The sequence below is a fragment of the Podarcis erhardii genome (assembly GCF_964252035.2).
Source record: "Podarcis erhardii genome assembly, chromosome: 8".
NCBI classification, from domain to species: Eukaryota; Metazoa; Chordata; class Lepidosauria; order Squamata; family Lacertidae; genus Podarcis; species Podarcis erhardii.
The window spans coordinates 22,705,506-22,730,058 of record NC_138499.1 but is presented as its reverse complement, the minus strand read 5'-3'; the positions used below and the strand labels follow the sequence as shown (position 1 = coordinate 22,730,058).

Here is a 24,553-nt window from a genome sequence, read left to right as displayed (position 1 = left end):
TTCAGTCAACTAGAATAATTAGTTTGGAATTAGTTTGTAACAAATAAATTGTAAGCATTGAAAATATTGATAATGTTTACTTCTTGTTTTTCTTGATTACTTAGAAAAAGAAGCCCATCAATATCCAGAGATCAGAACAGGAGATTCAATCAACAGGAGGAGAGAGACGACTATTCACAGTATGCAACATCAGACAGTGCAATGCCAAGATCACCATCAGATTATACGGACAGACGATCACAACATGGATCTCAGTTATATGAAGAAGCTGAACTTGATGACTACAGGGATTCGAACAGGAGAAGTCGCAGGCGTTCGAGGGAATATCCTTTAGAGGAAGATGATGTGCAAAATAGAGAGGAATATGAGAGGCAACGGCGGGAAGAGGAGTACCAAGCACGATACCGAAGTGATCCTAATTTGGCTCGTTATCCCGTCAAACCACAACCATATGAGGAACAAATGCGTATTCATGCTGAAGTGTCCCGCGCACGTCATGAACGAAGGCACAGTGATGTGTCTTTGGCAAATACTGAATTGGAAGATTCCCGGTTATCTATGATGAGAATGGAACGGCCATCACGGCAAAGGTCTGCATCTGAACACAGAGCTGCCATGGACCAATGTTCATATTCAATGGAAAGAACTCAGGGACCAAGTCCCAATCGGCAAAGAAACACAAATCACAGCCCTCCAACACCTAGGAGGAGTCCCATTCCTTTTGATAGGCCAGATATGAGGCGAACTGATTCATTAAGGAAACAGCATCATTTGGACCCTAGCTCAGCTGTACGGAAAACAAAACGTGAAAAAATGGAAACCATGTTAAGAAATGATTCACTAAGTTCAGATCAGTCTGAATCAGTTAGGCCTCCACCACCAAAGCCTCATAAAACAAAAAAAGGGGGTAAAATGCGTCAGGTTTCACTGAGCAGCTCTGAGGAAGAGTTGGCCTCTACTCCAGAGTATACCAGCTGTGACGATGTAGAGATTGAAAGTGAAAGTGTTAGTGAGAAAGGTAAGAATTTTGCTTTTACTGCATAGGTGGATTTTCTGTACATTCTAATTCTGTAAAAGAGAAGCATCTCTGCTGCAGACCTCAGGTGTTTGGTGGGGGGGTATTTTGCTTTGTTTTTACACTTATGGGTCACATACAGTCCCTTTGATCAGCATGGGTAGATGAAGCTACAAATTAGTCTAAAGTCTAAGAACTGAAGCATGCACTAAATATTCATGTTTCTAACTATATACTTATAAAAAAATATAACCATAGTGGTGGGAGTGATATAATTGGATCAAAAAATTGTACTAAGGTATTTTCTGTTTGAAAACCCTCACTTGCTCCTTTTCATACTATTTTACTGTTTTAAATTTCTTCCCCCATCACACACACACATACACACCACAAGAAGGTACTATTAGCTCTTCTGGGGAGGAAAACAAATACAAATGTAGTTCTCTACAGTAGGATTAATACTAGTTTCAGGGAAGGTGATTTCAATCTGCAAAATGATGTGGACAATTTTTTTTTAAACCCTCTGCCCTAACATCAATCTCCTGTTCCAATTTAGCCCACTCCCTGTGGCTACTTTTAAGTGAAAATGGAAAAATCCAGAGGCCCAACCACATATCTCCCACATCAAAGTGTAGTGTGATCTTCCATGATGATTAAAACAAGAACACAATTATAACACGGTAGAAGAACACTTAATAGAAACATTTGCTCTGTTCTTGTTCATTGATAAAGCGCAGGTTATGGTTAGTGTTGGTTAAGTACATGAAAGGAGGAAAATTAGTGGGTCATAGTTTCAGTTCGTATGGGTCTTCACATGAGCGTGCGCACACATACATGCACACATGACAGTTTAGCAAAAATGTGTATATTGTAACCAGCAGTGGGACCTTATAGCTCATCCTTTTGACTGTCAGTCTTATAATTGTATTTTATGTTTAAACTGGATTCTAAGCATTGTGTTCTTAGAAATGGGAATGAAAACTTGGTTTATTTTTAGTGATAAATAATGACCAGTTTACACAGATGGAAAAGAAACAGTGATTAACACCGACTAAATGAACAAACAACTATTAACTAAACAAGTGTGCTTATCACTGCAATCTTTTCCTTACAGTCATATTTCTTCTACCTTGCTCTCTAGATCAAAAACATACACAGAGTATAAAATAATTTTGTAAGGTCTGAAGTCAATCTTAAAGATATGATGGTTGTCCTCTTTATGATATGGAAGTGGTGCATTCTTTATTCTGTAATATAGTGCTGTGGACTTCGTTTGTTCTTTAATGTGGCCCAAACTGCCATCTTTCAAATGGTTTGCCCCTAGAATATACATGCACACTCTCTCATGGACAGACTGGTCACATTCATCTGAGCCAATGCTGTGGTTTTTCTCTCTCCAAACAAACCACTACTCGAAGACAATATTTTTTTAATTGGCTTCCCAACTGTGATTTGTTTTGGAGAAACAAACCACAAGTGCTGGTTCAGATGTAATGCTAAACCAGCTGCTCTGTGGTTTGCTTCCCTGCTTGAGTAAGGGAAAAGTGAAGCAGGAACACTCTAAGCTATGTGATCAAAAAGCAGCTCATGCACAGTATGGCTAAACAAACCATACCTTGTGAATTAGTGTTGCACCTGAACATGGTCATTCACAGGTATGTTTGTATCCTCATAGACTTCGGTGACTGTTCTCTCTCTCTTTTACATTCCCTCTTTCTGTTGCTTGGTTCATGCATTAGCTGTGGTTTGAGGGCTAGGAAGGAAGGAAGGAAGGAAGGAAGGAAGGAGAATGTGGGGAAGAAACTGAATGTATACACTACATGCTTTTCACCCCGTTTCTGAAATTATGGCAGATTGCTATAAGGCATGGTACCAACTTATATTTATCCATCTCCAAAGACCTTCAACTCTTGTATATGTGTTTTGTGTCTTCTGATATCCACCACTGACTGGTGTCCATTGCCTTTCAGTGAGATATATTGAGAGGCTATACAGTATTGTTTGAGTGTTTTATAGTGGACCATCTCTGAGCAAAATCTATGGAATCTGAATGTATCTTCTTCTGCTAAGCTCAAGGAATAGTTACCTACATGGCAGTGGAAGTATCAATGAAAAATGTGGGGATGAATCTGCACATCAGAAAAATAAGTTCAGAAGGATAAGTGTTTAAGAATGCAGTAGTTAAATCTAGTGTGTAAAATTGGTGTCATAGCTATAGCTGTATTTTCCCCTGTGTCCATTCATACAGTGGTATATCTGTGTATTAACAACTGATGCCACACAGCAGTTCTGTAGTGCTTCATTTACAAGCTATTGTTCAACCACACTAATAAGACCATATGTTTTTAAAGTTAAAAATAGTTTACTTACAAACTCTCCAAAGGTCAGATGCATGTGCTTTACTTACAGCATTCAGAAAAAGTTGCACAGGCAGTAAAACTTGGTTTAGTTACAGTGGTGAAAGTTCCTAAATTCTTCTTCTTCTTTGACGATCACTCGTAGCCGAGTAAGTTTGTCTTCCATAAACAAGGTTTTAACAATGAGTCCATAAGTGACTGTGGAGGCCAATTCTAGATCCACATGTCCTTCCACAGTGGGGACATTGGTTTCCGGCAGGAGTTGATCACGGTGTGGATTTGCCAAGCGTGCCTTCCTTTTAGCATGTTTCTCCCTTGCGTCCTGAGATCGAATGTCTTCAAAGCCCATGACCCCTTTGATAAAGGCTGTTCTCCAACTGGAGCGCTCGCAGGCCAGTGTTTCCCACTTGTCAGTGTTTATGCTACATTTTTTTAGATTTGCCTTCAGACCGTCCTTAAACCTCTATTGTTGACCACCAGCATTACACTTTCCATTTTTAAGTTTGGAATAGAGTAGTTACTTTGGAAGATGATCATCAGGCATCCGCACAACATGACAAGTCCAACAAAATTGATGTTGAAGAATCATTGCTTCAACACTGGTGATCTTTGCTTCTTCCAGTACACTAATATTAGTTCGTCTGTCTTCCCAAGTTATGTGTAAAATTGTAAAAGCTGTGCTGCTGGAGCTGCAGCAAACAGCTCAGATCTCCTCACCTGCTGAGCTTCTCTGGTAGACTGAGGGAAACAAAAGGCTTGGTTACCTTCCTCCCAAGGCAAGGAGGAGTGACCTAGCTAAGCCTGGCAGGACAGTTTACTCTGTGGCATTAACTCTTCATGGGTTAATTAGGTTTAAGGATGTTGGTTAAATGAGGCTGGTTATCCCACATAATGATCCTCAAAAATCACTGCAGATGGCTATTCTATTTTAGAGCATAAGATTAACTGATGGTCCCACACAGAAGTGTGGTTCCCATACTGTCTCTTCCATGTTCATAAACTGGTGATTCTCTACATATTTTTCATCATAATTCTTGTTTATTTTACTTTATGATTTTCATAATCTCATTCAGACCATTTGTTTGAAGCATTATACAAATAAATTTCAGAAAAAATATAATATAGTTTTTCTCACCTATTTTCAGTGACATACACCTTGTAGAGACTGGTGGAGAGCCAATAATACATATGAATAATATATAAGTATACTGTATAGAAGGGTAAACATACCTTAGCATTTGCATATTACTGAAATCCTGTTTTCCTGCTTCCTTTTTCAGTAGAAGCCACTGTAGAACATACTATGCCGCAAGGGTGTCTACTAAAGATAGTGTCCAGGTTCTTCTTTCTTACTAAAGATAGTTACATATTGCATTCTAAGTGTCTACATGCTTAAAAATGAATATCATTAAATTAGATAAGGCAACTGGGCAATGTGGTTGAATTATATGTCTATGTACCTCTGATTTTGTGGGCTGCTGAGCTTGTAATGTGGACTGCTGATATTTTTGCTAAGATTTCCTCAGTTTGTGCCTTGACTTTAATATATGTCAATATAATCTAGTTATTAAAGCTTATTAATGGAATGGAGAAGAATTTTGCTTCCCATTTCTGATACTAGTTGACAGTCTTCTCTTAGTATGACAGTATGTTCTAAGATGGTGGACTTATTTATTCTTATTTGTGTCATCTATGTAGAATAACTAACATGTTCATTTGAAACTTGATATTTAATTTTACATTTTAACATAAGATAATTATTATGTCGTAATAACAATAACAATAGAATAGGATTTTATTATTCCTTTAGGCCTGTTGACAAAAGTCATTATACAGTCGTACCTTGGAAGTTGAACAGAATCCGTTCCGGAAATCCGTTTGACTTCCAAAACGTTTGGAAACCAAAGCACGGCTTTGGAAACCAAAGCCGCGGAAGCCCCGTTGGACATTTGGCTTCCAAAAATAGTTCACAAACCGGAACACTCAGTTTGTGGTGTTCGGGAACCAAAACGTTCAAGTACTAAGCTGTTCAAAAACCAAGGTACAACTGTATTGTTGTTTAGTCATGTCCGACTCTTCATGACCCCATGGACCTGAGCCTGCCAGGCACTCCTGTCTTCCACTGCCTCCCGCAGTTTGGTCAAACTCATGCTGGTAGCTTCGAGAACACTGTCCAGCCATCTCATCCACAGTCGTTGCCTTCTCCTGTGCCCTCAATCTTTCCCAACATCAGGGTCTTTTCTAGGGAGTCTTCTCTTCTTATGAGGTGACTGAAGTATTGGAGCCTTAGCTTCACGATCTGTCCTTCCAGTGAGCACTCAGGGCTGATTTCCTTAAGAATGGATAGGTTTGATCTTCTTGCAGTCCATGGGACTCTCAAGAGTCTCCTCCAGCACCATAATTCAAAAGCATCAATTATTCGGCGATCAGCCTTCTTTATGGTCCAGCTCTACAACTGTATTAAAAACAATTAAAGAAATTATCTTGTAAACTTCCAGACAGTTATCTTGTGAAATTCCACAGACAAATCTGTTTTGACACAGAATAGATACCAGCTACATTAAAAGAGACATTTCCCTGACTCTGGAATTTTAAATATAACACATCCCATCATTTCTTTTAAACCAATGTGTCATGCAATGGTTAAGAACAAGGTAGTTTACTCATCCAGTAAGAAAATAGAACACAAGACTAAGCTAAATATGTATAAAATACATTTGCTTATACATTTAGAAAATGTAGAACCTGCTTTTCAGTGTACAAAAAAGTGAGGAACAACAGAACATAGAAATATAATTTAAAACAATAAACAACAGTTAAAAAAAAATCATAATAAAATAAGCAGCTAACAGGAGAGTTTAAAATATAGTGCCACTAGAGAATTTAAAATATAGTGCCACTATCTAAAAAAAGTTTCATTTTTGTGGTTAAATGGACCACGTTCTTCGAACTGGCAAATCTCAGATGGCAGAAGTTTATTTAAATACAGTGCTACTATTGAAAAAGCTTTATTCAAGGATGAAATCGGTTTCCTGCTTGGCAGGGGGTTGGACTCGATGGCCCTTGTGGTCTCTTCCAACTCTATGATTCTATGATCGGTATTGCTTTTGATTGAATCCCATTGTGCAGCTGGAAGTAGGTATGAAAGCAAATATTTCTTCAGATATCGTAGACCCAGCAGTGGCAGACCTTGGCATATCAAGTTTTAGTGGTGCCCTGTGCAACGCCGAAGTCCGGCACCTCCTTGCCTCTCACCTTCTGTTGAATGTCATAGTCGCAGTGCCTGCTGTGATGCCCCAGAAGCTCTGCACCAGGGTGACCACACATTCCTCTCGGTCTGCCTTTGGACCCTGGCTATATGGAACAATTTATTGGACCTCCGGAACTATTTACAGTGGTACCTCGGGTTAAGTACTTAATTCGTTCCAGAGGTCCGTTCTTAACCTGAAACTGTTCTTAACCTGAAGCACTACTTTAGCTAATGGGGCCGCCGCGCCGCCGGAGCACGATTTCTGTTCTCATCCTGAAGCAAAGTTCTTAACCTGAGGTACTATTTCTGGATTGGCGGAGTCTGTAACCTGAAGCCTATGTAACCTGAAGCATATGTAACCCAAGGTACCACTGTAATTACTTAACTCGAGGTACCACTGTACTCCAGTGCAATCTATGTGGGGCTATCCTTGGGCCTATTCTGAAAGCTACTGCTAGTACAGAATGAAGCAGCTCAACTGTTGGTGGAGGCAGTTGGCCAACACCATGTGACATCTCTGTTAAAACATGTATGCTGTTTGCCCATATGCTACAGGATTCTTGTGTTGACATTCAGAGTCCTGAGCAGCTTGGATATCTTAAGGACCATCTGAGCCCTTATATTGCAGCCTTATAAGTGAGAAGATGCAGAGGAATGCTTTTAGTTCTCCCTCAAGTTATAAAGCCTAACTGGCCTCAACCAGACATGAAGGCATTTAATGACACTAGTCCCATGTTGTGTCCAGCAGAAATTCAACAGGCAACCTTGCTTGTGACTGTGTCTTGAAGACTTTTCATATGTTGACAGGCCTATGCACAATGCTTTTTTCTGGGGGTACTCAAGGGTACCCAGCACCAGCACACTTTTTTCCAAGAAGAAAAGCACTGGTTAAAAGTATGGCACTTACTGTTAACAACTTCATGTTGAATACCACCACTTTTTTTCTAGAAGAAAAGCACTGGATAGGGTTTAAGATTTTGTTGAGTTACCAGTCATTTTAATGGTCATTCTGTACTTCTTTTAATGTTTTATGATGTTTTTTACATTGTTGTATACCACCCTGATATTTTATGAGAGAGTGGTATATAGATAAAATACATATTTAAGATGTATTTTGTGGGAAATTACCATGCTTGTGTGGATTAAAAAAAAATATTGCAGAAGCAGGGCGGAATGCATCATGATGATGATGATGATGATGATGATGATGATGATGATTTTATTATTAAAGATTTTCTTGATTTACAGAAGTATGTGTAATGTCTCTCATATTTTTTCCATGTAACATTTTTACAAATCAGTTCCATTTGTTGAGACATTAGGAAGAAAAGGGGGGAGAGGGGAAGATGGGTGGGGGTGGGGTCGGGTGGCGATGTTTCTATTTTGCTTAATGTATGTAGGGTTTGGTGTCAGCGTTGCTCATGCAGTTTCTCTGCTGTTCACTTGTGTTCCTTTGGTGGTGAGAGAGGTTGGGGTTGGCCTTGGGTGTGGTTGTTTGTTTGTGATTGGCTGTGGTGATCTTTGTTTTCATGTGTGAGTGGGGTGGGTGGGTGTTTTGGATCAGGTTAGCCATATTGATTTGTATGCTGTTGGTGGATTATTGTCATTGTCTTGTTGGGCTATGTATGTGATAAAGGCGTCTTCTTCTGTTTGTCCCCGTGTCAGTTTCAATTTATTAATTGAATTAATTTTTCTATTAGGGCTGTTTCCCATACTATTTGGTACCATTGGTCCATGCTTACTCCTGACAGGTCTCTCCAGTGTCTGGTTATGGTGTTTCTGGCTGCTGAAAGCAGGTGGGTTCTTTGTGGTGTAAATGGGCATTATTGTCTTGGAAGATGTTTAGTAGGGCCAATTCTGCGGTGATTTCTAATACTTGCTTAGTTATTTTACATATTTCTCGTATGGCTGTTGTCCAGAATAGTTTGATTTTGGGGCACTGCCGCCACATGTGGAGGTATGTGCCTGTGGAGGGGCACCCTCTCCCGCATTTTGGTGAGGTTCCTGGGCATATTAGCGCTAGTTTTCTTGGTGTTAGGTACCACCTGTAGGTGAGTTTCAGAGTGAGTTCTTTTCTTTTTGTTGACATGGATTTAAAGGGGGGTTTAGACCACATTCTGGTCCATTGAGTGGGGTTAATTTCATAGCCTATGTCATCCTCCCATTGTTTTTTGATTGCATCTAGGGGGTTTGTGGGATTTTGGAGTAGTATTTTGTATATTGCGGATACCATCCCTTTACTATTTCCCTTTCTTGTTAGGAGGAGGTTTTTGAAGGTTGTCAGGGGCCTAGTTGCTGCTGATTTTACTGTTGGGTTGTTTAAGAGGGCATGTAATTGGTGTTGTGTTAACCAGGGCATTTGGGTGTCTTCTAGTTTGTCTTGTATTTCTTGTGTTGACAAAGGTTTGTTATTTTTATAAAAGTCTATTAGGCGATATAAGCCTTTGGTTTCAATTGTATCCCTCTCTAGGTGTACCCATTGTTTTGTCTCATCTTCTAGTATACATGGGATTATATGGCATATTTGGTTGGCAATGTAATAAGCTTCCATGTTGGAGATTCCCCTTCCTCCTTCTGAGGTGGGGAGGTGCAGGTATTTGGGCTTATTCTTGGTTTTTTATGTGAGAAGATAAAAGAGTGTAGTTTTCTCTGCCATCTGCGGAGTTGGGTTGGGGGAATCTACATTGGGAGGGTTTAGAATAGGTAGGTTAGTTTTGGGAAGGTGATCATTTTGATCATGGCTATTTTCTCTGAGACAATGAAATTCATGCTGTTCCATCTCTTTAGGTCTTTGTTAATTTGTCGCCACAGAGGTTTGTAGTTATGGAGGTACAATTTATTGAGGTTTTTGGTTATTTGTACCCCTAAGTATCTGAATTTGGTGTGGCAAAGTTTTATTTTGGTGACCTTAGTGAGTTCTTTTTGGGTGTGAGGAGGGGTGCTGAAGCACATAGCTTCTGACTTTGTAAAATTTACCTGTAGGCCCGACACCATTGCAAATGTGTTGAGTTCTCTGATTAGGGAGGTTGCTGTGCTTATGGGGTCTGGTGTTGTGACCATTAGGTCATCTGCAAAGAGCCCTAATTTATAGGTTCTGCCTTTTATTTCCACTCCCTTGATGTATGTGGCTGATCGTATTCGGATTGCTAAGGGTTCCAGTGCCAGGATAAATAAGAAGGGGTAGGCAGAATGCATTATAAATGAACACATGTGAAATTCACATGGACTGGAAATTGACAGGTCCGTTCATCCCTAGTTAATGTATGAATCAGGGCTTTTTTTGTTCCCTGCTGCAAAAAAAGCTGTTTCATATTCATTCGTTCTCAACAACAAATGGATTACAACACTGATCTCATATGTTTGTCTAAACCTGTACAGATTACTCCAGAGGGTATAGATTGTTAACATTTATATAATGTTCTTAATTTCATTTCAATTGGAAACCTGACCTAACAAATTTACATTAATGTCAGGATTTTATTTTAGAAAAAATTGCGGTGATAAAAGATGGAGTAAGTGAATGAAAGGGTGAAAATTTAGCTATGATTTCATTGCCCTCTGCTTTGTCACATATTTGTAACATAAATATATTGTTAACAGACATTTAATTTAAAATATTTTGAGATTTAAATTTGATGCCTTAGTGAACATTTAGATTATGATTCTCTTTGAGGGCTCTAGTTATATAATCTGTTTACTTGGAAATAGGAGAATATGTGGACATCAGTTATATAATATGAACTACAGTCATACTGCAGTTTTCATCACAATGCTCTATGGTCCTTTTTTATATAAAAAAATTGTCAGTAACAAAAAAGGAAGAACTTTTGTACAGCATCTCATTAAAACAAAGTCTATTTGCCATTTTGGCAGCTAAGTGCAATACAGTGCTAGATATAATTCTAGGATCAAGAAATTTAAGGCATACTTTACAAGCTTTAGAAATTCACACACAAAACAAAAAGCAATATGTCAATTAAGGCAACTTAATTTCTGTGCCACATAAATAGTAAACACATTATACAGTCTCACAGATTGTGCTTGCTTATAGCTTAAGTCTCCATTCATCCATATTTTCCAACTAAGGCCAGATTGTCAATTTCTGCAGATTGAGGGCAACTCTCAGGCTCCAGGCATTAAAGCAGCACCGGCTATCTAGGTGTGTCCTGTCCTCTCGCTTACAGTATATGCTTTCATTTGGATTAAAAAGAATAGTATATGTTGTGTGCACAATCTTCTTTGCTGTATGTTTACTGCTTCTGGAACAAAAATTAAAATTAAAACAATGACATTAGAAGCTGCCTTATCCTGGTCAGACCGTTGATCCATTTAGCTCAATATTGGCTGAGCTGACTGGCAGTGGCTTTCTAGGGTTTCAGACAGGGGACATTTCCAGCCCTACCTAGAGATGCCAGAGATTGAACCAGGTGCCTTTCACGTATAAAGCAGGTGCTCTACCTCTGAGCCCTAATGACAACAACAGAGTCTTCTGGCACCTTAAAGATGTACTCATCTACTGAGGCATCACCTATTGTGGACCGAAGCCCACTTCATCAGATTAATGGAGTGTTCTCTCAGCTGGCAGCTGTGTATACATAGTTACTGTGGATGGCAGATGTATATACACTGATATACAGTACAGGGGAATCATAAACATTGGAGCTGGAAGGACACAAAATACAAGAGGTATAAATTCTGTTCTCTACTTTAGAAGCCAGTGTGGTGTAGTGGTTAAGAGTGGTAGACTTGTAATCTGGTGAACTGGATTTGCGTCCCCGCTCCTCCACATGCAGCTGCTGGGTGATGTTGGGCTAGTCACACTTCTTTGAAGTCTCTCAGCCCCACTCACCTCACAGAGTGTTTGTTGTGGGAGAGGAAGGGAAAGGAGAATGTTAGGCGCTTTGAGACTCCTTCAGGTAGTGATAAAGCGGGATATCAAATCCAAACTCTTCATATGTGGAGGGGGAACAGGAGCAGGATTCTGCCTGCTGCCTGTTCCCCAGCTGTTCATTCAACCAAATGGCCTCTTAGCACTACTTCAGATAAAAGCCATTGTGTGTAAGTAACTGTCCCATCAGTGCAAGGATTTCCACTTCTGCAGTGGAATTCGCCACCAGCACACATGCCTTAAACCCTCTCCATATCTGCTCGAGGGTTGGGGGAACCCCCAGAACACATTGGGGGGGAGAGAATGAGAGAAAGTCCCATTGAGCAAGTGGAAGTCGTTGCACTGATGGGATGGTTACTTAGCACTATATTGGATACAAGCAAAAACCCTGTATTTGTGGTATGATCACATTTCTCCATCATATCAACAGCCCATTGTTGCCTGGCGTTGAATATGTGGAGATCAGAGGTGTGGCCTGTGGGCATAAGTCCTGCTCCAACTCTGCATGTTCAGTCTCTCCTGATTTTGAAATGGAGATCAGAGTTACAGTCTATTACTTTTCAACATGAAGCTCAGATGTATATGTATAAGATAAGCCGTGGTCATTAACAACAGCAGTCATAGTATTTATGTTTATTTAATTTATATCCTCCCTTCCTTACTGTGTCCAGACTGAATAACAGCATAAAATCTGATAATACTATATTTTCAAACAATAATTAAAATGATTAATTTTAAAATCTACAGTGCCTGAATGTTCCTATCCCTTTCCAAAGGGCTGGACAAATAAAAAAATGGCTCTAAATTCCTTATGTCTCCACCTCAACAGACCAAATTTGACAACTTACCTGTCAGTTACTTGACATCAGGACTTCTTATTTCCAGATGTTTAAAGGAGCAGCGTAGGGCCGTTTGAATCCTATAATGTTATGGCTGTAAGGCACCAAAAGGGTCAGTGCCCTTTGCAAGTGCTTTGTGCTGCTCCTTTAAACATCTGCTTTTCATCTATGTATAAAGGAGCAGCGCCTGGAGGGAGATGTGATTTTCATTGTATAGAAACTGCTTTCACTTGCTTTAGCACACCTTGCTTCAGCAAAGGAGCAACCAGAGGTCATTTTAAACTCCCAATTGTTCCATTGAAGTCCTACCTTTACCCACACCTGAGGCTATGTATGGTACCAGGCATAGGGTAAGTGGACATGGTTTCCCCAAATGAGAAGGCCTATCAGACTATGTTGGGCCAATGGGCTGGAGCTTTCCCCCCAACCCCAATATAGATGTTGACCAACATGGAAGATAAAAAGTCCTGGGGATCCAAGCAGTGATCCCTCAGTGCTATTATCTGGAAGCAACCCTGGGGGGTAGGAGTGGAAACCCACAGATCATTCCAGGATGATTCAGTGGTCAATAGTCTCAAATGCTGCTGAGGGATCAAGGAGAATCAACAGCAAACCAGTCCTACCATCTCTTTCCCAATAACGATAATCAAGCAGCGCATGCAAGCCAGAAGCCATTATTCTTCTTTACTTATACCCCACCCCTTTGCTGAGTTGTCTGGCGCCTAAAGATATGTAATGAAAATGTCAGACAAACCTCCCTGGGATGAGCATTCCACTGTAGAAAAGGCCCATTCACATGTTGCTATCCTCTGGCTGTCTCGTGGAGGGGGCACATGAAGAAGGGACTCACAATCCATCTCATCCAAGTATGTCTGCAGTTGCTAGGCCAGTACACAGTCAATCAGCCTGCCCCCAAAATGAATAGTAGCAACTAGGTGGTAGTTGCCGCCTAATGAAAGAGTCTTTTCAGAAGGGAGGTGCACTACTGCTTCCTTCAGTGCAGTGGACCTCTCCTACTTCTGTAATGAGGTCTTAATCACTAGGCGAGGATCACACATGGTCAGCCTGCTTCCTGCAAGCGTCATGCTCATATCATCATTAGTGCTAAACGAGAGGTGTGTAAGAGATAAGAGAGACAGAAAGTTACATGGTGGGGGTGGGACTTGTTGCCACAATCTCAGGGCATTCTTACCTTTGGACTTGCCATGAGTGTTGGCTTTACAACTTTCCCAATTTGGTCTTTGACATGGGGGGAATCAACACAACCCTGTGTGACTAGCAATTGTAGGGTGTAACAACAGTACTTAGCAGTTGCACAGTGTGTTAAAGTGTTCAAAATAGTTCACAAAGTTATCCTTACAACAACCCTCTAGTGAAGGAGGTCAGTATTAGTAGTTCTGTCCTGAAAATAGAGGTTTGAGGATGAAAGAATAGGAGCTTGCTGAATCAGAGCACTTGAACTAGTGGAGTGGCTGTAAGCTTGGCTTAGGCATAGGAATTTAAAATGTCAGTGAAGCAAGGAAGTTTACTGCCATTTTCAAGTAGCACTTTATTAAAGGTAACACAGACTGAGAAAAAGCAGTATTTAAATTTTGACCTAAAAAGGAAGATGAACTTTCCATAAGTTGTATGTTTGAGCAAATTTCAACTTAGCATAAATTTCAACTTTCGGCAACATCACTGGAGGTGGAATTAGAAGCACTAGCTTCTAGAATTAATGAAGCAAAATGGATGGCATGGATCAGTGAATGAAGCATCTAATCCTTAGTTCCACCCCCTGATTAACCTTGGGAAAAAACTCTGTTTTATATGAAGAATGTGAAATCAGAACAGGATCTAGTACAGTGTGTTACTGCAGAATACAGAGCAAGGAAGAATATTAACTGTTATTACACAGTTATTTATGGAAACTGGAGGCAAGGATGTCTGAGAATATAATCTTTAAAAGGAAGAAGGAAGAAATAATGCAGATTTGGGTCTAAATGCCATCCAGGTTGGAATATCTTTATTCTATGTCACTTTGAGTAAAGATTGCCTAACTTTATGGGGATGTTTTGAAGTAATAGATTGATGATAATTTTTTAATATTTAGAATTTAACCATTTTCTTATTGAAAGGGACAGGACAACTGGCAGAAAATAATAGGAGATTCTTTTATGTACATACATTTTTCAATTATTGGGTGGATTAATTGTTATTTAAATGAGCATATGAATGATACGTCACTTTCAGCTTAGTCCCACTCATTTAAGCGTGATACTAGCTGACATTTGAAATAGAAAATATGTTTGTGGGGGGGGGGGTCTTTAATATAGTAAGACAATATACGGTCTAATTTACTATGGGAGTACATCTTATGTAAACCATGATGAAAGAAATAGAAGTTGCTCAAGAACAGTGTCGGCAGTATTGTAGTTCCTATTTTCAATTAGGCTTGTTCAGGGAAAGTTACAAGCAGATTGTGAGCTTAATTTTATTTTTTTTTTTTAAATAATTTTTATTGATTTTACAACATAAACAAAAAACAAATAAACATAACACGACTTCCCCGAACCTCCCCTTCACTGCATCCATATTTTAAAATTTTTAGCAATTCTTCATCCCATTTTTATATTTAATTCTCTTTAAAAAAAAAAAATTCTATTTTATAAATTTCAATTTATAGCTGTAATTCTTTGTATCCAATCCCTTGACATCTTAACATTCCGAAATTTTACAACAATTTTTAAGATAGATTTTAAATTTTTTCCAGTCCTCCTCCACTGTCTCTTTCCTCTGGTCACGTATTCTGCCGGTCATCTCTGCCAGTCCCATAAATTCAGTCACCTTGGTCTGCCATTCTTCCAGAGTAGGTAATTCTTTAGTCTTCCAATACTTCGCCAAAAGGATTCTTGCTGCTGTTGTTGCATACATAAAAAAGGTCCTATCTTTCTTTGGTACCAATTGGCCGACCATGCCCAGGAGAAAAGCCTCCGGTTTCTTTACAAATGTCCACTTAAGGATTTTCTTAATTTCGTTATAGATCATTTCCCAGTAGGCCTTAATCTTTGGGCAGGTCCACCAAAGGTGATAAAAAGTTCCTTCACATTCATTACACTTCCAACAATTGTTATTGGGCAAATGATATATCTTTGCAAGCTTGACTGGGGTCATGTACCACCTATAGATCATTTTCATTATGTTCTCTTTCAGGGCACTGCATGCCGTAAATTTAATACCTGTGGTCCATAACTGCTCCCAGTCAGCAAACATAATATCATGACCAATATCCTGTGCCCACTTAATCATAGCTGATTTAACCGTTTCATCCTGTGTATTCCATTTTAGCAGCAGATTATACATTCTAGACAAATTCTTAGTATTGGGTTCTAGCAATTCTGTTTCTAACTTTGACCTCTCCTTCTGAAATCCTAGTTTTCTGTCCTGCTTAAAAGTTTCATTGATCTGGAAATAATGTAACCAATCTCGGACTTTAGGTTTCAATTTCTCGAAACTCTGTAGTTTCAACTTTTCACCATCATATTCTATAATTTCACAATATTTTGGCCAATCTGTATCCATGTTCAGTCTTTTTACCGCCTTGGCTTCCATTGGTGACAACCACCTAGGGGTTTTACTTTCAAACAAATCTTTATATCGATTCCATACATTATACAATGCTTTCCTAACAATATGGTTTTTAAAATTTCTATGTACCTTTACCTTATCGTACCATAAATATGCATGCCAACCAAAGTTATTATCATAACCTTCCAGGTCTAGAATGTCTGTATTCTCAAGAAGTAGCCATGGTTTCAGCCAGCAGAAAGCTGCTGCTTCATAGTAAAGTTTTAAGTCCGGCAGGGCAAAGCCCCCTCTATCCTTTGCATCAGTTAGAATCTTAAATTTTATTCTGGGTTTTTTGCCCTGCCAGACAAATTTAGATATGTCTTTCTGCCACTTCTTGAAACAGTCCATCTTATCTAGGATTTGCAATGTCTGGAACAGAAACAACAATCTCGGCAATACATTCATCTTGATAACAGCAATTCGGCCTAACAAGGAAAGTCTCAATCTTGACCATATATCAAAATCTTTCTTCACTTCAGCCCAACATTTCTCATAATTATCTTTAAATAGGTTCACATTCTTAGATGTTAAATTCACCCCCAGATATTTTACCTTTTTAGTAATTTCCAAACCAGTTTCTCTTTGAAAACTGTCTTTTTCCCCCACCGTAAGATTTTTTTCCAACACCTTTGTCTTATGTTTATTTAATTTAAAACCTGCTACCTGACCAAATATTTCAATAAGTTCCAAAACTCTTTTTGTACTGGTTTCTGGCTGTTGTAATGTCAAAACTAGATCATCTGCAAATGCTCTTAACTTATAATGTTTAGTTCCGACCTGTATACCTTTAACCAGCTGGTCTCTTCTAATCATATTTAGGAAAACCTCCAGTACTGATATAAACAATAGAGGAGAGATTGGGCATCCCTGTCGTGTCCCTTTCTCTATTGGAATTTCGTCCATAACCATACCATTTACAATTAGTTTGGCCTTTTGCTCAGAGTAAATTGCACTTATACCATTTTCAAAGTTCTTGCCTACCCCCATCCCTTGGAGATTCCTCTTCATAAAGCTCCAACAAATATTGTCAAAGGCTTTCTCTGCATCCACAAAAATCAAAACAGCTTTTCTATTTATATCAGTTTCCAGAAGTTCTAGAATATCTATAATATTCCTCACATTATCTGACAATTGCCTGCCTGGTAGAAAGCCTGTTTGGTCCCTGTGAATCTCCTCTAACAACACTTTTTTGAATCTTTTTGCTAAAATGTCTGCAAAAATTTTATAATCCACATTCAAAAGTGATATAGGGCGATAATTCTTAACTTGATGTTTCTCAGTTTCTGTCTTCGGTATAAGTGAAATGAATGCTTCCTTCCACGATTCGGGAGCCTTTTTCCCTTCCAAAATTTGATTGCAGACTTCTTTCAATGGTTGTATTAACCAATCCTTCAGTACTTTATAATATCTCGCGGTTAGTCCGTCTGGTCCTGGTGATTTTCCCAGCTGCATATCCTGAATGGCGCTCTCTATTTCTTGATCTGTAATTTTCTCATTCAAACTCCTTCTATTATTTTCAGAGATTTTTGGTAGGCCGTATTTTCCGATAAATTCTTCTATCTCCTGTTCGTTTTTTGGCCCTTGTTTGTATAATTTCTTGAAGAAACTTTGAAAACAATTGCTTATCTCATTTGGTTTATTAATAAACTTCCCATCTACTTCAAGTGATGTCACTGTATTCAATTTTTGCCTCTTTTTCAGTTGCCAAGACAGTAGCTTCCCACATTTATCTGCGGACTCAAAAGTCTTTTGTCTCATTTGTTTAATTTTCCATTCTATTTCCTGATTCATCAATTCCATATATTGTGTTTGATAGAATTTTATTTCTCTTAATATCTCATGAGATTTAGGCTTAGATCTCAATTTCTTCTCCCCTTCTTTTATTAGGTTCCAAATTTTCTCTTTCTTCTCATTCTGTTTTTTCCTCTTTATTGAATTCTGTTGTATTAGGAAGCCACGCATCACGGCTTTACTTGCATCCCAAATAACTCTTTTTTCGGTGTCTGATCTCATGTTAATCTCGAAGTAGTCTTTAAGTGTTTTTTGGGCCTTTTTACAAATTTCCTCATCTCCAAAGAGGGTGTCATTCATTCTCCATCTAAAGGTTCCAGCTGTTGTCAGTTTCATTTCCATCTTGACAGCATTGTGGTCAGAACAGGTCTTTGGGCAGATTTCTATTTTTTTAACCTTCGATGCCAGATTACTAGAAGTCCATATTTGATCAATTCTAGTCCATGTCATTTTTGCTTCAGAGAAAAAGGTCCCCTCCCTTTCCAGAGGGTTCCTAGTTCTCCAAATGTCAATCAGGTCCATAGTGTCAGTCAGTTCAAAGAAAGTCTTTGGTAGTCTTCCATCATTAGATATTGTTTGTCTTTGGGCCTTGTCCATGTTTGTGGAGACGACTCCATTCATATCACCCATCATTATGATTTTAAAATCCAAAAAGTCCATTAAAGTCTCGTGCAACTTCTTGAAAAATTCAGCCTTCCCCTCGTTTGGTGCATAAACTCCAACAATCAACATCTTTTCTCCATAAATTTGAATTTCCACTGCCAGGTATCTTCCTTGGTCATCCTTAAAAATCAGTTTTGGTTCAAATTTTTCCTTAACATAAATCACAACTCCTCTTTTCTTAACTCTATCTGATGAAATAAATTCTTGTCCTAATCTCTTGTTTATTAAAAGTTTTCTATGTATCCTGGCAATGTGGGTTTCTTGTAGGCAGATTACATCTAGATGTTCTTTCTTTAATAGATGAAATACTTGGCCCCTTTTTCGAGGGTGGTTCAAACCATTACAATTCCAGCTGTAGAGTTGCAGAGACATTTTTGTTATTGGGTAGCTCTTCCACCGACTGCACCAAGTTGTTGTTCCTCCTCGGTCGGTGCTCGGTTCAGTCCAAATGATAGATTTGAAATGTCCGGTACTTCCCCCTCACTAACAGTTCCTTTCTGAAGATCCTCTTGATTTCTTTCCAAAAAGAGTTCTTTATCCTGGTTTGATTTTATTTTAATTTTCTTCCCTTTAAAGTTAAAGGACAGCCCTTGTGGAAATTCCCACCTGAATGGGATATTATTCTGTTTAAGTAGATCAACTAATTCTTTAAATTGAGATCTAACCTCCAAAAAATATTTAGGAATATCCTTAAAAATCTGGATCTGAGAATTTTTAATGACCAAGGCCTTCTGGAAATGTAGGTTCAGTATTTTGTCTCTTTGTTCCTTTGATCCCAGGGTAATTAAACAATCTCTTGGCTTCTTCCCTTGCTTCCTGCCAATCCGAAAGGCTGAGGTTATCACAAATTCATCTTCTTCTCCATCTAACTCATCATTCCAAAAATCTTGAAATTTATCTGTGAGGAATTCCCCAAGCTTGTCCTCTTCCTCTTCTGGAACCAGTCTTAGTTTCAGGTTCTTGCTTTTCCTTTCCAGTTCTAGTAGGGCTAATGCTGTATCATGTTCATGTACTTTTTTAGCAATAGGCGCAAACTTTCCTTTGGTTTCTTCGGCAGTAGACCTAGCACTCTCAGCTATTCTCCTTGTTTCCGTAGACTCTTGAACCAAACGGTTTATAGAATCTGTGTTAGATGAAATTGTTGTTGTGTTCAGGTCTAATCTTGTTGTCAACTCCGTCAGTTTCTTAGAGTTCTCTGTAGACTGTTTAGTAAGTTCTGCAGATTGCTTGGTGAGTACTTCTAGTGACTGATTTATTTTGAGCAGAGCCTGTGTCATTGACTCCATTGATGCTGCTGTTATTTTTTCTTGTGCAGCTGCTGCTCCTGATAAAGAGCCTCTTTTTTGAGCTTGTTTTTGAGCCTGCTTTGTTTTACTTCTTGTTGAAATCTCTTCTGGCGGGTTGCTCATAACTCAAGGTCATTCACACAGGAAAGTTGCAAGTGGAAAGTCCCGCTGGATACACCGTAATGCAACTAAAGCCCTCTAGAGGGGGAAATTGTAACCATCCAAAGTCACCCACAACAAAGAAACAGAAAGTCCAGAGGCAAAAGTCCCACTAAGAGTCTTTAATTTGTAGCACTTTACTGTTAAAATTGTAATCCACCAAAGTCCCGTTAATATGTTTCAAATAAGTCTTATTTTATAACCACTGTCCTTTGACAGCTCACTTGACAGTTCCTTTTTCAGGCGATCGCTGCTCCGGCAGCCTGACCAGAAGTGTCGGCAGCAGAGGTTTTTTATTCCTTATCCCTTTCTATTGCAGGTTAAATTAATTCTGTTTCCTCCCCCCCTTCCCCTGCACTACAGGGGGGAGATCCTTTCGATGTCTGGTCTAGTAAAAGTTAAAAAGAAAGTCCATTTAAACACAGCTCGGTCTTTTCATTGCTCCGTTAATCATGCAGATCCGGGAGGCTGACTTCCTTAATTTTTACCTTCCCGTTTTCAGCCAAATCTTCTGGATTTTTAAGTCCCGTTTTAATTTTGCATTCTTACTCACGGGTATTGTTGTTGCCAATCGTTAGTTTCAGAAAGAAATCGGCGCTCTCCGTTAATGGCGACGCGGCTTCACTCCGTAAGCTGGGTAGCGATCCTCAGCACCGCGCTCACCCCGATGCTGCTCCGGAGCCTTTAAAAAGGCTCTTTCACGATGCCGGGGGGGCGCAAAGGTGCCCACCGAATCTCCTTGCTCACAGGCTTCAGCGCCTGTGATTTTAGGGGTCCCCCGCTTGCCGTAGCGGGTAAGACCCGAACTTACGGAGCAGTCCTGCCTCGGAGCTCGAGGCTAGGACCGCCATCAAACGCTGGCGCCGACCGGAAGTCTTCTGTGAGCTTAATTTTAACAAGCTTAATTTTCTGAAGTGACATGCTGAATCTTTACATTTTATTTCATATGGTTTTATATTGCAGTTTCATATTGATAAAGTTAATGTGGAGGCAAAATGGAAATGAAATAATTTTGCTTTAGGCAATAATTTTCTTGAAAAGAGAAGCACCATGCCCAAAGACAAACTCTCCATTCTTTGTAAAACTGTTATTGTTATTTGGAAACTCAGATGGAAAAAAAAATCACTGACATGGCCTGAACAAATTTAAGAGGTTGCAGTACTGTTTAATTTGGTTTTAAAGTGCTCACCACTATGGAGTATGCTCAATCAACAGGTTTTATGAGTGTGTTTAATTATCTGGATAAAACCAAAGCAGATGTTACTAAGCTGGGCTTAATTCTTCTCTCCCATCATCTCTGTGGATTGTTTGTTTCTGCAAAACAATGGTGTTCTGCCGTTGTCTTAATTTTTGAATGTTTCACATATTCTTACTGAATAACAGGTTACTCTCCAAAGTGAGAGAACTGAATGAAATCTGTTCAATATTAAACACTATATAGTGGAAATAATATTCAGCCCAATGAAAACAATGAAGCTATTCAAATATACCCTCAACTCAGTGCAGTTTATTATCTAATTAAATGCAGATCAAGCTGTAGAGGTAGATGCCCTGTATCTGAATTAGTTCCTTCCCCTCAGATGTTCGTGGAATAATACTGCACCTTTGTTTTACTGCCTAAAATGTTTTCTCTTTCAAACTATCTACCTGTATTGCTAAAAACTTATACTGTGAACACCCAAGCATTGTGGATAGTGGGAGAGTATGAAATTGTTTTTGTATGTAGACTGTGGGCCAGAATGAAATGAACTGCAATCTATCTGCAAACCTGGTAGGGAGCCTTAGGTATAAGTACTCCCTCCTTTCCATATCCAGGGTGATTTTCACTTGCCTTTCTATTTTATTTTTTTTATAAAATATTTATTAAAGTTTTCAAAAAGTTATCTAAAATAGAAAAAACAAGAGAAAAGTAAAAAGAAAAAATACACACAAAACATAAAAACCACATACAATAACAAGTATAATTTCAGTCCCTTATGTTCATAAGCCTTACTTTCCCAACCTCCTCATACCTCCCCTTCCTGTATCCCAATCTCTAATTAATTCAATTCCGCAAATCCTTCCCCTTATCTTAATTAGTTTTTTTAATCTTAGTTTTCTTGATACCTAATCATTACAGCTGAAAACCCCTTAATTTCTAGATCCATATCGTTCTATCATTCAATAATTTTACAATTTTTATTAAGATAGTCCTTAAATTTCTTCCATTCTTCTTCCGCCGTCTCTTTTCCCTGGTCTCGGATTCTGCCAGTCATTTCTGCCAGTCCCATATAGTCTATTACTTTCATCTGCCATTCTTCAACGGCGGGTAGATCTTCTGTCTTCCAATACTTTGCGATGAGTATTCTTGCTGCTGTTGTGGCGTACATAAAGAATGTTCTGTCCTTCTTTGGCACCAATTGGCCGACCATGCCCAGGAGAAAGGCCTCTGGTTTCTTCAAAAAGGTAAACTTAAATACCTTTTTCATTTCATTATAGATCACCTCCCAGAAAGCCTTAATCCTTGGGCACGTCCACCAAAGGTGAAAGAATGTACCTTCAGTTTCTTTACATTTCCAACATTTATTATCAGACAAGTGGTAAATTTTTGCAAGCTTGACTGGGGTCATGTACCACCTATAAATCATTTTCATAATATTCTCTCTTAAGGCATTACATGCCGTAAACTTCATACCGGTGGTCCACAACTGTTCCCAGTCAGCAAACATAATGTTATGACCTATATCTTGAGCCCACTTGACCATAGCTGATTTAACCATTTTCATCCTGGGTATTCCATTTCAACAGCAAGTTATACATTCTTGATGATATTTTAGCATTGGGTTCTAACAGTTCTGTCTCCAGTTTTGATTTTTCCACCTGAAAACCGATTTTTTCACTTGCCTTTCTATGCACACTCATGTTAACAATGGTTAATACTGATTCCCTGGTGGCCCGCTGGAATGTGGAGTTAACCAGGGCTATTGACTGTTTGGCTCCGAAGCGCCCTCTCCGATTGCATGGAGCCTGGACAGCCCCGTGGTTTTCCACGGATCTGAGGGCAATGAAACAATCGTTGAGACGGCTAGAGCGCCGGTGGCGGATAACTCATTCTGAAGCTGACTGGACACGGGTTAGAGCTCAATATCGAGCCTACCAAGTGGCGGTAGCGACGGCGAAGAAGACTTTCTTCACCGCCTCTATTGTATCTGCAGAAAACAGCAGGAGGAGACTTTTTCATGTGGTTCGCAATTTAGCGGAACCACCTGCTCCATCGGGGCCCAGTATGGGCCACATGATCTCCTGCAATGATTTTGCAAAGTTTTTTTGCAGATAAAGTCACTCAGATTCGGAAAGAGGTAGACTCCACCGTGGGAGCAGGGCCGGGGCAGGAGAGTGCTAGAGTCCTGTCTAGTCAAGTTGTGTGGGATCAATTCCAATCTGTTACCTCCGAGGATGTGGACAGGCTGCTTGGACGAGTGAAACCAACCACCTGTCTCTTTGATCCTTGCCCATCCTGGCTTATAAAAGCTAGCCGGGAAGGGCTGGGCGATGGGCTTCATGGGGTGGTGAATGCTTCCCTCCGTGAGGGGGCCCTCCCAGACCCGCTGAAAGAGGCGGTTATTAAACCGCTTCTTAAAAAACCATCTTTAGATGCGGCCACGATGGCCAACTATCGCCCAGTCTCAAATCTTCCATTCTTGGGCAGGGTGATTGAGCGAGTGGTTGCCGAACAACTCCAGGCATGCCTGGAAGAAGCGGACCATTTGGATCCCTTTCAGTCGGGATTCAGGCCTCATCATGGGACTGAAACTGCCTTGGTCGCACTGGTTGATGATCTCCGGCGGGCTAGGGACAAAGGTGAGAGCTGTTTCCTATTTCTGCTGGATCTCTCAGCGACGTTTGATACCATCGACCATAACATCCTTCTGGACCGTCTTGAGGGACTGGGAGCTGGGGGCACTGTCATTCAGTGGTTCCGCTCCTTCCTCCTGGGCCGTGTTCAGAAAGTGGTGGTGGGGGATGAGTGTTCAGACCCCTGGGCTCTCACTTGTGGGGTGCCTCAGGGTTCTGTCCTCTCCCCCATGCTTTTTAACATCTACATGCAGCCGCTGGGAGAGATCATCAGGGGGTTTGGGCTGGGTGTTCATCAGTATGCGGATGATACCCAGCTCTACCTCTCTTTTAAATCAGAACCAGTGAAGGCGGTGAAGGTCCTGTGTGAATGTCTGGAGGCGGGTGGAGGATAGATGGCAGCTAACAGATTGAGGTTGAATCCTGGCAAGACAGAAGTACCATTTTTGGGGAACAGGAGGCGGGCAGGTGTGGAGGATTCCCTGGTCCTGAATGGGGTAACTGTGCCCCTGAAGGACCAGGTGCGCAGCCTGGGAGTCATTTTGGACTCACAGCTGTCCATGGAGGCACAGGTCAAATCTGTGTCCAGGGCAGCTGTTTACCAGCTCCACCTGGTACGTAGGCTGAGACCCTATCTGCCTGCGGACTGCCTCGCAAGAGTGGTGCATGCTCTGGTTATCTCCCACTTGGACTACTGCAATGCGCTCTATGTGGGGCTACCTTTGAAGGTGACCCGGAAACTACAACTAATCCAGAATGTGGCGGCTAGACTGGTGACTGGGAGTGGCCGCCGAGACCATATAACACCGGTCTTGAAAGACCTACATTGGCTCCCAGTACGTTTCCGAGCACAATTCAAAGT

The 24,553-nt window shown here is 40.1% G+C and overlaps 1 protein-coding gene across 24 annotated transcripts in view; it reads left to right on the top strand.

Annotated features, from left to right (window-relative positions):
• The window catches only part of RIMS2 (regulating synaptic membrane exocytosis 2), a 370,897-nt gene that overhangs the window by 149,541 nt on the left and 196,803 nt on the right, over positions 1–24,553 (top strand). For all 24 annotated transcript variants that reach the window (XM_081873920.1, XM_081873930.1, XM_081873931.1 and 21 more), the window contains one exon: positions 105–1,018. In XM_081873920.1, coding sequence (XP_081730046.1) covers positions 105–1,018 — 914 coding nt within the window. The remainder of the gene's footprint in view (positions 1–104; positions 1,019–24,553) is intronic.